General features: G+C 41.8%; 2 protein-coding genes across 2 annotated transcripts; one reads left to right on the top strand and one right to left on the bottom strand.

The window, feature by feature from the left end:
• Window positions 1-930: 930 nt before the first annotated feature.
• cfap126 (cilia and flagella associated protein 126) lies at window positions 931-2,286 on the bottom strand. Its single transcript, XM_074643170.1, has 5 exons — window positions 2,189-2,286; window positions 2,040-2,102; window positions 1,853-1,927; window positions 1,572-1,757; window positions 931-1,088 (listed from the first exon to the last, which is right to left on the bottom strand). The coding sequence occupies exons 1-5, from the start codon at window positions 2,210-2,212 to the stop codon at window positions 951-953; spliced, it is 486 nt and encodes a 161-aa protein (XP_074499271.1). The 5' UTR covers window positions 2,213-2,286; the 3' UTR covers window positions 931-950.
• Window positions 2,287-2,912: 626 nt separating this feature from the next.
• On the top strand, window positions 2,913-10,747 carry ccnq (cyclin Q). The gene is made up of 6 exons (XM_074643168.1): window positions 2,913-3,058; window positions 3,170-3,366; window positions 4,155-4,338; window positions 5,934-6,066; window positions 6,441-6,659; window positions 9,366-10,747. The coding sequence occupies exons 2-6, from the start codon at window positions 3,219-3,221 to the stop codon at window positions 9,453-9,455; spliced, it is 774 nt and encodes a 257-aa protein (XP_074499269.1). The 5' UTR covers window positions 2,913-3,058; window positions 3,170-3,218; the 3' UTR covers window positions 9,456-10,747.
• Window positions 10,748-12,442: the final 1,695 nt, after the last annotated feature.

Below are 12,442 nucleotides of genomic sequence, written 5' to 3'. Positions count from 1 at the left end.
GGTCTTGGTTGTCTTTTCCAGTTTATCTTCGGGATCCTGAAGGAGGTCTCCAGCACACCTCTGTCCCAGTGTGGAGCAACACTTTCATGCATAGTAACGCACACACGGCTCGCTCTCTCTGGGTTGTCGTCTGCGACAGCATCCGACAAAAACTGTCCATGCTACATTCATTACAGCAGAATGATTCCGTTTCTGTTGGCATCAGGGAAATTTGAGAAAAAGGCTCCACCAGACGCTGTTTGCTCTTGGCAGCTCAGGTTCTGGTCCCCGCTGCAGCAGCACTATCAAATGTACTCTGTAAAACACAACATCCTCTGCACACACATAGGAAGTTTTTGTGTACCCCACAGTTACCAAACCTGAAGTACCGGTCTGTAGTTCTTCCTTGCCTCCAACAGCGTCATTGATGTCATTGTCACACTAAATACCTAACTCAGATAGATAGAGATAAGGTTTGAACGTTGTGTTCTTCTTTATTCCTGCCAGACAGTATAAAGGTTCAGATGTTCTCCTTTATATGCTGCCCATTGCTGCAAAATGTTGCTAAACCTATCCCAGAATTTGAGAGTGCGTCAAATAAAACCACTGACTAACAAACGCATTTTTACGGTCAACTTCTGTTTCCACCGAGGAGAGAATAATAACTTCCATCTTTTACAATGTTTAATGGTGCTGGAACTCGTCTCGTTACTCTGGTCAGCTCACAGAACAATGAAATAATTTTGGAGGGACAACTGATACAATTTTAACCATAGAGGAGGTAGAGCCACACACAAAGAGGAGGGAGAAGAGTAATCAGTAATCATTATGAGGCAAACAACATCTATATGTGGAAATTTAGTTTTTTTCCCACGACGATATGTTGACCTTTCATGATTCAGTATTTGAGTAACAATCAGTCATGCTAAAATAAGTCAAACTGGGACAGTTTATTTTGTAGGTATTTTTTTTTATCCACTACGAATTGAATGAAGAGGGCACTGGTCTTCATGTTCATCTTTGTGTCTCTGCTCGGGGGATGATGGTGCCTCCTGGCTGGCTACGTCCGCTGACACGGCAGCACCGTCCTGCTGTATGTCCCCATTGGACTGAAAGGAATGATAAGATAAGATACGCCTTTACTGATCTCCAGAGAGGAAATACAGGTGTTAGGACAGGAGACTTAGACTTAGTGACAGGACAGAAATAAATACAGATAAATAGGGAATTAAAAAAATAATAAGAGGTACAGTATATACCACTAGTTTAAGAATAGAAATAAAATAGAGGAGCAATTAAAGACAAAATTAAATTGAAAAAAACGGAGTGAAAAAAAATCTAGGTGTGCCTAAACATTACACAGTAACTTTGATGACTGTCACACCTTTGAAACTCAAACCCTGTGAAAACAGTATGGGCTTTTAATATATATTTAATATATCATGTAACCCCTAATCACTTGACTATTTTTGACTTTGGAATTGCTTTTAAAAATATTTTTTCTTAATATAAGGAAAACCTATTTGCCATGGTGGCAGGTGACCTGGAATTGTTACCCGCCACAACCAACATTTACCCCGACAGAACCTAACCTGCTCGCCAACGCCAACATCCTGCAGCCCGTCTGTGTTGTTGCTGCCAGTGTGCTGTGGGTCAAAGCCCCAGGACTTCAGCCTTTTGAGACCCTCCACAGAGCGGCCTGTAGGGTTGATGTGGTGGGCCGGGATACGAGCAGGTAGATCCCAGGTCCCCTTAAAGTCTGGCCATGCCTTGCCCCTCTATAGCAACACACACACACACACAACACAGTCATACGCAGATTCACAATAACAGCTATTTTAGAGGAAAAAGAGGTTTGATATGTTCTTCTAACCTTTACCAGTCCTGGGAGCAGACGTCCTCTATCATCGGCAACGAAGGTGGTGTAACCCTCCCGTGCTTTGGATCTCTACACAAACACACACAGCTGAACTGTCACATTTTTCAGATGACAATGCTACTCTTGAAACTACCAGGCAATATGAAATACAACCAGTCTAATACAACACAGCAAACTATACCTCTTTGGGGTGCTTACTCTCACACCAGTTCTGCAGCCTCTGCGGCTTGAACGCGCTGTCATACTGAGGATGGTAAGTAGTAAACTATATGAATATATGAGTAAAACTAGAGCACAATGTGTATGTCACTCAGAATGCACAAAGGTTACCTGGTTTGCTGAGTAATTGGACATGCCTGCATCTGTGTAGCCTCTGCATCTGTTTTTATTGACTTGTTGCTTAGCAACGCACTCAAACCGACCTATGGACGTTTCAAGGCATTGCTAGGCAACAGCTTAGGTCCATGTTTACTTCCTGTCACCTTATGCTGCAACGGGAAATCAAACTGGGATACATTTTACATATTTATATATATTATATTATTATTACATATTACAATACGATTGTGAAAAGATCTATCCTTTCCAGACTTTTCCTATTTAATACACCTAAATAAAAAGTAAATTAATGAATGAGTTTGTGGACTGTCTTTGTGCACTGTTCAAATGCCAATTTGAGGCTGTGTTTTTTTGATTAATTAATAATGATCGATTAACGTGTATTTGCTCCGTGATCCGTATCCTCGAGTGATTTTTACTTTGGAAGATGTAACCGGAAGTGGTAGGTTGATAAGGAGGACCGACTTTGTTTTTTTCTTCTTCTTTTTTTTTGAAGAAAATGAATTTACAAACATTAAGGCATTGCAATCTAAACTAATTATTATTTATTTATTTATGCATTTCTTTTTTGTTCCTTGAATTATTTTCTACCCCCTCTTTTATTTTTGTTATTAAATTATTTTTTATAATTTTAGGAGGACCGACTTAGCAAAGGAAAGTGTTTAGATTCACGGTTTAATGTGTTTTTGCCTACTCTCGTCTCGAAAGATAAGATTCGCTACTTTTATTTTTTAAATGTTGACCGGAAGTATAACTGTTTATCTTCCGGGTTACGTGTCTCTCTACTATGGATGTCTGCTAGCAACACATGAAGCTGGTGAAGACCATTAATACATCCATGGTGAAGACGTCCAGTAAACGGTGTGTTTTCTACATGAGGAACATAAACCAGCCCTGCAGCCGCTGCTGGGAGACTTCACACCCAGTTACTAGTACTAACTAACCTCGCTGCCTGCTTGTCGGTCGTCCTAGAGACGGTTACTAGGTAACTCTACAGCGTGGTGTTGATGGTAGATGAGCCATGGAGGGTCCGTCCTCTCGTCTACGTCTACCTCCCACCCGGGACGGAGCGCTGTGGCCGGCGGGCAGGAGAGACTCCGGCGGGGACGCAGAGTCCGACCGGGACATGAAGACACACTTCCGCGTCTGTCGCTTCATTATGGAGACAGGTAACCCACCGGGGCTGTATGTGTGTTATAACTATCCAGGTCCTCAGGATATATCTATAGTGGACTACGGGCGAAAGGAAAAGAATAAAAAGGCGAGAAGTTATGCATCATAAGAAATAAAATAATCATGGTAAAAAAAAAAAAAAATGTAAAAGTCAAAACTGAATTACAAGTAAGTTTTAGTAAAAAAAAAAAAAAAAGTGACTTAATTGTGTGTATTTTTTATTTTAATTTTTATGGTGTCTGATTTTTATATTTTTCTTGTCCAGGTGGGCTTCTATAATAGTGAGATTGTCCTGAAATGTCCCTCTCTGTCTTAAATAGAGAGAATACAGATGTATGCTTGCTTCTGTTAATCATTTAGGTCTATTGTTATGTTCACCACACATCTGATCCTCCAAACAGCACTTATTCAGCTCCACACTATTGTGTATAACTAATGTAATATAGTATGTAATACTAAGCAAGTTAGAAATTGACATCTTGAGCCATAATCATATAATCTGCTGCCCAGATTTATTTTTCAGTGATTTGGAGATTCAAAATAGATAATGTGAAGTAAGATGAAATGAGATTCAAACCTACTAAATCAATGTACAGATCTGGCATAGATGGCTATACATGAATATGTGTGAATAATGTATGTGAATGTCAAAGATGACGAAACGCCACATTTGATTTAGAAATGAGTGTACCCTTAAAGACTTAGAAATGAGTGTACCCTTAAAGACTTAGGTATGAGTGTACCCTTAAAGACTTGGCTACTGCTTCCCTCCTTCCTTGCCCAGGAGTGAAGCTGGGGATGCGCTCGGTGCCCGTGGCCACAGCCTGTGTGTTGTACCACCGTTTCTTTGAATGTGTCAACATACATGCGTATGAACCCTACCTGGTGGCCATGAGCTGTGTGTACCTGGCTGGCAAAGTGGAGGAGCAGCACACCAGGACCCGGGACATCATCAACGTGAGCCATAGGTAATACGCTTGGTCAAGAGGAGATGCTACCTGCAGTAAGCAAACTGTTTGCTATTCCAAAAAAGTAAACAACTTCACATAATTCACATGGAAACACAAACAGCCAGGAGCTTCAAGATATTAAATGTTACTAAAAGTTTTTGTCTTGACTCCCTGAACTCACTGGTGAGGACATTTCAGTAAAACCAATAATATCACTGATTTTCATCACATAAAATTAATCATTATTGATTTGTCTGCAGAATAATTTCACTATTATTCCATGAATTGTTTGGTCTGTAAAATGTCAGAAAATAGTGAACAAGACTAGGTTGAAACCTAGTATGTGGTGATCATGTTTAGTCAATGTGCTAAATTGTGGCCAGATTGTTACTCGGATAGTCAGCGGTGTCTATAATGTGAATTTCCGGTTATTGAATGTTCATCTGCAATATTCGGTAGTGGTTCCAGTAATATTTGTTTCTAAAGTGTATTGAAGTCATATGACATGATTAAGCTATGCGGGTAGATCAGATGATTGATTGGGGGAAACTCATATCTCTTACTCACTCAGTCAGGGACAAACTTTTGCGTTTATAGGGCTCGCCTATTTCCATCGCAATTTTCCAAAGCCCAAGCTGACATAGATTACATGTTTTGTCCAACCAACATTTGAAAACCCAAATCAATTTGGTGAATTTATGGCATTTTTGGCATTCAGAATTGAATATTAACTTTCTTCCCATTGACTAATCAGTCAGTTAATTGATAAAGTGTTTCAGCTTTAGTTCCATTTTTGATTTGACACGATAAACAATGTCATCGTCAATAAACCAGGACCACGTCTTTGAATTCTGAGACAAGCTCAGCAGAAATATTCTTTTGAGTGGGAAGTTGAAAAAACTACTTTTGAAACTGGCAGAACAATCTGCATTCGTTCGCTCTGGAGCTTTCTACCACCGTTTTCATCAGCAGGTTACATTTGTCTTCTTTCAGGTTAATCATCCATGATAGCTTAAATGTTGAGTCCACTTACTACCTTCTTCTGGAGCTTTTGACTGTATCGCACATCAGCGGAAAGTTTCTGAATGTTATCAGGAACGTGACCTTACTTTACACCACAGCTGAAACGATTAGTCATTTAATCCAATGGCAAAACCTAAATCTGCAACAATTTAGCATAATCGATTAATTATTGAAATCGTTTTTCATATAATTTTATGTCTTTGTAGATTGATTGTTTTTAGGGTTTGGGAGTGTTGGCCAGACAAAGCGAGACATTTAAACTTGTCACATTGGACACTGGGAACTTGTGATGGACATAATCAATGTGATTAATTGATTAATTAATAATTGCCAAATGAACCAATAAGCCCTACTTTACACCTCTTGGTAAAACAAGACAATGTTTGCATGTATTTGATGCCTAACACGTGACATGACTTATCAGTGTCTGTCAACAAATGTGTCTGGTTTTATTTAGCTAGTAAAGCTGGTAAAGAGAGAATTTTTTTTGTGTATCACTGTTCAAAGTGGTCATCTGGAATGCTCTCCTCCTCCTCCACCTCCCTTCCTCCCTCCCTCCTTCCCTTCGTCCCTCCATTCCTCCCTCGCAGGTATTTCAACAGTGGCAGTGCTCCTCTAGAATGTGACAAGGAGTTCTGGGATTTGAGGGACAGCGTGGTGCAGTGTGAGCTCCTCATCCTCCGACAGCTCAACTTCCAAGTCTCCTTTGAGCACCCTCACAAGGTAGGCGTACTGTATGCGAGTGTTTGTGTGCACGTGCGCGTAATCCTGTCTCCCCCTATTTAGTGTCGAGCCTTCTTGTCTGTTTCCGTTACTCTCTGATGTTGTCATGGTTGTCCAAATGTGTTTGTGTGTGCAGTTGCTGTACAATCTGGGTCGAAGAAGTGTTTTCAAATATTAGTTGAAAATGCCATTTATCACTTTCCACTTTCAGTGTTCCAGAAGTTGTAAGTCACTCAGGGGTCTAATGAAAGAAAATATGATATGAAAATGATTTTACTTAGCTGTGATTGCCTGAACTAAAAAAAAAACACATTGAACTGCTGTTTGACGGTAGAATGTATAATATAGAGGATTGTGTTGTATTTTTTCTCCAGTATTTACTCCACTACCTGTTGTCCGTGAAGTCGCTCGTGAACCGCCACGCTTGGTCTCGGACCCCCATCGCTGAGACTTCCTGGGCGTTGCTTAGAGACTGTTACCATGGAGCCATGTGCATCCGCCACACACCACAACACATCGCCATAGCAACGATGCACCTGGCTCTAAACAGCTACGGAGTGGAGCTGCCTGTCGGGGAGAAGGAGTGGTGGCAGGTGTGTGTGTGTGTGTTCCCTGCTAAGTGTTCATAATTATGCAGACTGAAGATCAAAAATGTGTGTGTGCATATGGTTGAGCGACAGAGCCTATCTATAAGTGTGGATTTATTAATTTGAGTATAAAATGTGGCATATTATCACCTTTTTTATACATTTATGGCAAACAGTTGCCCGTTGGCACATCCAGCAGATATGGAGCAACAGTATCATTCATTTTGAGTCAGGTCTCTGTAATTCTTATATTCACTATCTGTTGAAATATAATTTGATAAGTAAGCACTGAAGCAGTTGAACTTCCAGCTGAAGAGCATTGAAACGACACTTGAACTTTATACAACAAAAGCAATTTACATTTTAGTCAAAGTTGACGCAGTGTAAGCAGTAACAGGACGCTATGTACCAGTAGTTACAATGCCAGTTGAAGTAGTTTAGCTGTCACTTGTACAGTACAAATTAATTGAGGTGTCAATTGATGTGTAGAGGCTGAAAGCAGTTAAACTGTCAGTCGAAGAGTAAAGGTGCTTTCTGACAGCAAGCAGTCGCTGCTGTAGCTGCCGCACAACATCAAATGTTATGTAAATTTAATCGGCGGCCGCATGGCGAAACTCTACTTGAAATAAAGGAAGTGGTTAGCAGTATGGCCCCATTATTGCAGGTTTTGCTTATTGCACCAGACCGGATAATCAGACTGTGATGCTGATGTTGCTCAAATACCGTTTCTCTTCATTGAGCTGTGTGCCCTCTGCTGGTGAAGATGTGTATCATTCAGGGAACTCGGATACAGTAAAATCAACTCCTGTATTGTCTCCCTGACTGTAGGTTTTGGCAGTTGCCATGGTCGCAAAACGAGCCGCAGCGGCAAGTTGAACCATCATAAAATTCAATGCCTACTATGATCATAGTTATATCTGACAATATCTCAAACAGCTTCACCATCACTTTTTTATTGTATTGTCATTATTTATAGTATATATATATAATGTTTTATCTTTTTATTTTTTCTGTTTGTTGGTTGACCAATCGTTTCTTTGTTGCTCAGGGTGTTGCAGAGAGAAAAGTTTAGTTTTTTTTTGTATAATTTTTCAAACACCCTTGTGTAATACTGTCTGTAATCACATGAAATGTCACCATTATTTTTTTAATTGGATGTAATTCTTAGTGAAACAAGATGTTGAGTGAGATTGTACAGTGAGCAATCATTTTGAAGGAGGGTGCAGAGAGTGTCCAGAAACAACGACTATGTTTACATGCACAGACTATTACAGTTTTTTGCCTTTATTCCGACAAAGACAATATTCCTCCTAAGCAGCTTACACGGCGAATGAAAATGAATACTCCCCTAATATGGCCGTTTACATGCAGCTGTGCATACTCCGACTAACATAAAACGCCCCCATGACGTACGTCCTACGGTTACATCATTTCAATAACTTCCTCCTTTTCTAACTGCAGTCATATTGCTCCCGTGGTGTACCCTTGTTGTCACACATTGTTGTCACGCCTACTACATGATTCGCCCTTGAAACGATCACAGTTTGGTTGACTTAGACACCAAGGGGCAAGATACTGACACTGAACCCTGAAGGCTGTGCCATCAGTGTGTGAATGAGCATGGCACCTTGCATGGCAGCCTAGAAAGGCGCTATATAAATATACAGTATATGTCCATTTACCGTTTACCAAAACTACATGGTTGGTTTAGGAAAAGATCATGTTGGGGTTAAGATAAGTATGTTAATCCTGGAAGTTATCTCAGGGTGTGTGTTGTGTAGCCTGTGAGACTGCAAATAGACCCTTCTCACAACGCACAGAGCTGGCCGTAAATAGGCAAGAGGCCATGTGTCGCAAACTGTGGTAAAAAAACAACAACAATTGAGACGCATATTCCGAATGCGCTGTATACATGTCCAAAAAATGCTCCTGAAACCCTGAATAATATGAGCATATCCCTCATGTCTTAATCTGAAAATGCTCCATTTGCAATAATTCCTAATTCGGAATATCCAAACGCAATATGCTGTTTACATGACCCGTATCAAATTCTTAATATTGTCATATTCTGAGTTTTTAGTGTGCGTGTAAATGTAGTCAATGTCCCTGTCACTCTGAATAATCCACTACCTCGCTGTGAACTGTTTCTAATGGAGCTACTTGGTACCAAAGAAGTAGTCCCTGTGACAAACTCTTGGAGAAACCTCTGGGATACAGTATGTACCATCCTGTCAGGATCCGATCTCACATTTAGTGGAATTTAATTTAAATGTGCAGTATTCAAATTGATCCATAAGGACACTTTTAACGGTCTGACGGACACAAATGGTAGCTGTAGCCTTGCACAGGTGTCCTCTGCTGTTAGGGTCATGCCAACAGCAAACCCTACAGGTTTGTACCGTTGTGCACTTTAACCACCTGACCATCCAACTCCAGCCAGTCTTCAGAGCAGAAGTGCCTCTTGTAATAGTGATGTATTAGTTGAAGGGTGGTGGCAATAGCTTTCCATCGTCAAACATATTTCACAAATGAGGTGTCTTCTGTAAGAGTTTTGATTTTATAAGTCACTATATCCAAATGTGTTATGGTTTTCTGCTTCAGTCCTCAAGGCAATAAAATCTAGGTCGTTTGAGACGATGTGTGGACTTTTGATGTCCACTGTTTATCGAGGCCAGGTGTGGAGCTGAAGTCTGTGTGTGTTTGTGTGCGTAGGTGCTGCGTGTGGACGTGACCAAAGCAGACATCGATGCTGTGATCTCTGACCTTCTTCAGCTCTACGACATGGAGGCCAAGTGTATCTGAAGGACACACCTAGAAGACACACACGGGAGACACGATCGTCGTTTTGTGTGCGTGCATTCGTGTGTGTGTGTGTGTGTTTACTTGTGTTTGTGCCTGTGCGTATGTCATTCCCTGCATGTCGGGGTTCAGGTGTGTTTGTGTACTTGTGTGTGTTTGTGTGTGTGAGTGAGAGAGAGGAACACTCTGTTTTGCCCCAGTTAGTCTGTGAGCTGTGACAAAAACACACCCGCACTATCGCTTCCTACCACCGTGGGGAGATGTTTCCTGCTTTCTGGCCTCTGATCACAAAGCCTGGCAGAATCCTGATGTGCTCTGGAATATATACACCGATCAGCCATAACGTTAAGACCACTGACAAGTGAAGTGAATAACATTGATTATCTCGTTACAATGGCAGCTGGCAGTGGGTGGGATATATTTGGCAGCGAGTGAACATTTTGAGCAGAAAAAATGGTCAAGCGTAAGGATGTGAGCGACTTTGACAAAGGGCCAAATTGTGATGGTTACACGACGACTGGGTCAGAGCATCTCCAAAACTGCAGCTCTTGTGGGATGTTCCCGGTCTGCAGTGGTCAGGACCTACCAAAAGTGGTCCAAGGAAGGAAAACCGGTGAACCGGCGACAGGGTCAGACCCGAGGCTCATTGATGCACGTGGGGAGCGAAGGTTGGACCGTGTTCCAATAGAAGAGCTACTGTAGCTCAGATTGATGAAAAAGTTAATGCTGGTTCCGATAGAAATGTGTCAGAACACACAGTGCATCACAGTTTGTTGCATATGGGGCTGCGTAGCTGCAGACCGGTCAGGGTGCCCTTGCTGACCTAATGTTATGGCTGATCGGTGTATGTGTACTGTAGATGTTTTTTTTTCTTTCTTCTCCTTTGACCAAGTTTTTTATACATAGATACAAAACAGAACAAATACAATGATTATAAGAATAATCTCATTGTTGATTGTGGTCTTTTTGTGGGATTTGTTGCCAAAAAAAAATGTAGAAACGGTTTCTAGATAAAGTCTAAATGAGCCCATCTGTGAACACACCGATGTGAAACAGTGTGACAGCCTGGGACTAAAAGCCCTAACAGCTGAGAGGTAGCCAACAAAAGGCACCTTGTCCTGTTTTTTTTAATGGTGAGGGTGTTTTAGGGGAATGTAAAGAAACCTAGATATGTAACACTGCCAGCTGTATGAGTGACTCAAACTCACCGCTGATGTTTATCTTTTGAAAAATGTTTGCCTTTGTTTTGTCTGTCTGCCAAGAAGAAGAATACTGATAAAGGTTGCTATAATTACCGTCTCTTTACTGTCCTACGCTCCACAGATTTACCTTTTTGTGTGTGTGCGTGCATGCGTTTGTGTGTGTGCGTGCATGTGTGAAGGAGTCATGGTCACATGATCAACACTGACACATCTGAGGCTCTCTTTCTGTCTTTCCCTCTCTCTCTCTCTTTCTCTCTCTCCCATCTTGCTCCTCTTCATGCAGCCTGCCTCTCTTCACGGGACAAGAGACATAACGTGCATCCCAACAGCCTCACGTGTTATACAATATTCCTCTTCCTGACACATTCTCTCGCTTTTCATCTGTCACTCTCCTCTAACTCCATTTCCCCCCCCCCCTCCCTCATGTACAGTAGCTGCTGGAAAAAATCTGGCTGTCTCTCTCTGAGCTGCTCTTCATTTGCTGTCATCCTCTCTCCACCTTTTTTTTTTTCTTTCTGTCTCCATCTGCGTCTTCTTTGCCCTCCATCTCACTGTCTCTCTTTTTCACCCTCTCCCTAATTCCTTGTCTTCCTTCCACTCCCTTTCTTCTCACCTTCCGTCCTCATCACTGTCTCCCACATTTTCCTCTCTCCTCCTTCTGTGCCTCCTCCCTTCTCCTTTTCTCTCCTCCTCCCTCTGTCTCCCTAATGTTATATTAATAATGGAGAGGGTGCATGTTCAGCCAGACTTCATGAATTAACCATCAGATGGGAAGGAGTACTGAGGAAAGGAGTAGGGAAAAATAGAGTGACACGAGAGGTGGAGAGAGTAAGGCGAAGATGGAAGGAAGGGGGTGAGGAGAAAAAGGAGGTGAAGAGGGGAAAATGGCAAGTGAAGGAGGGTAGCTTATCTTTGCATCAAACTTCAACACTCCAGCCTGCTCTGATCGCCTCTCCTCTCCGATGCACGTCTCTGATCTGCTTACACATCACTTCAGCCTTTACTCTGGGCTTGAGGGGAAGTCAGAAGGTCACTCACACGACAAGCTGTGTGTGTGTGTGTGTGTGTGTGCGTACATCTCCGTGTGCATGTGTGTTTATATCAAAATGACAGTTTGGGATGTTAACGTTATATCAGGCCTGCAGTCTAGAGGCTGAGTGCCCTTGAACTGATAAAAGCTCTTCAGCCTCAGACCTATTAAGACATCAACCAAGCGCCTCTAAACACTCTAAATGCCTAATGCATAGACAATAGATTTAAGAAAGCAAGTTTGTGTGTCTGTGTGTGAGCACGCTCTTAGCATTGAGGGATGGAATGGAGCAGAAAGAACAGTCTACATGATTCATTACTTACTCAGTCCTTGTTGCGCCGGGTGGCACATAGGGCAAGGACTAAGGATCTCCACTCATCTCTGTTGTTTGCTTTCTTCTCAATGCTGTTCCAGCTGTATCCTTTTGTCTTCATTTTTCCTTCAACGGTTCGCCTCCAGGTTGTTTTGGGCCTCCCTCTTCTGCGTTTTCCCCTCTGGTGTCCAACACAATGCGACTTTTGTCATGTCATCAGATGGTTTCCTTAAAGTGGCAGTAGGCAGTATATTTTTGGCATCATTGGGCAAAAATTCCATAATAACCTTTCAGCATATTGTCATTCAAGTGTTCTGAGAGAAAACAAGACTTCTGCACCTCCTCATGGCTCTGTTTTCAGGCTTTAGAAAATCTAGCCCGTGACGGGAGACTTTGACCAATCACAGGTCATTTCATTGAGAGAGCGTTCCTATTGGCTGTGCTG

Source organism: Sebastes fasciatus, chromosome 8 (assembly GCF_043250625.1).
Source record: "Sebastes fasciatus isolate fSebFas1 chromosome 8, fSebFas1.pri, whole genome shotgun sequence".
NCBI lineage: Eukaryota > Metazoa > Chordata > Actinopteri > Perciformes > Sebastidae > Sebastes > Sebastes fasciatus.
The sequence above is the reverse complement of the archived record's forward strand: the minus strand, read 5'-3'. Positions and strand labels throughout refer to the sequence as shown.

Bases quoted from the DNA above. Each gene is read 5' to 3' on its own strand.
- cfap126 (XM_074643170.1), bottom strand. From the start codon at position 2,212: ATGTCCAATTACTCAGCAAACCAG. The intron at 1,928-2,039 runs GTATAGTTTGCT...GTGTTTGTGTAG, and splicing joins AGAGTAAGCACCCCAAAGAG to AGATCCAAAGCACGGGAGGG. The intron at 1,089-1,571 runs GTTAGGTTCTGT...CATTCCTTTCAG, and splicing joins ATGTTGGCGTTGGCGAGCAG to TCCAATGGGGACATACAGCA.
- ccnq (XM_074643168.1), top strand. From the start codon at position 3,219: ATGGAGGGTCCGTCCTCTCGTCTACGTCTACCTCCCACCCGGGACGGA. The intron at 4,339-5,933 runs GTAATACGCTTG...CCTCCCTCGCAG, and splicing joins ATCATCAACGTGAGCCATAG to GTATTTCAACAGTGGCAGTG. The intron at 6,660-9,365 runs GTGTGTGTGTGT...TTGTGTGCGTAG, and splicing joins GGGAGAAGGAGTGGTGGCAG to GTGCTGCGTGTGGACGTGAC.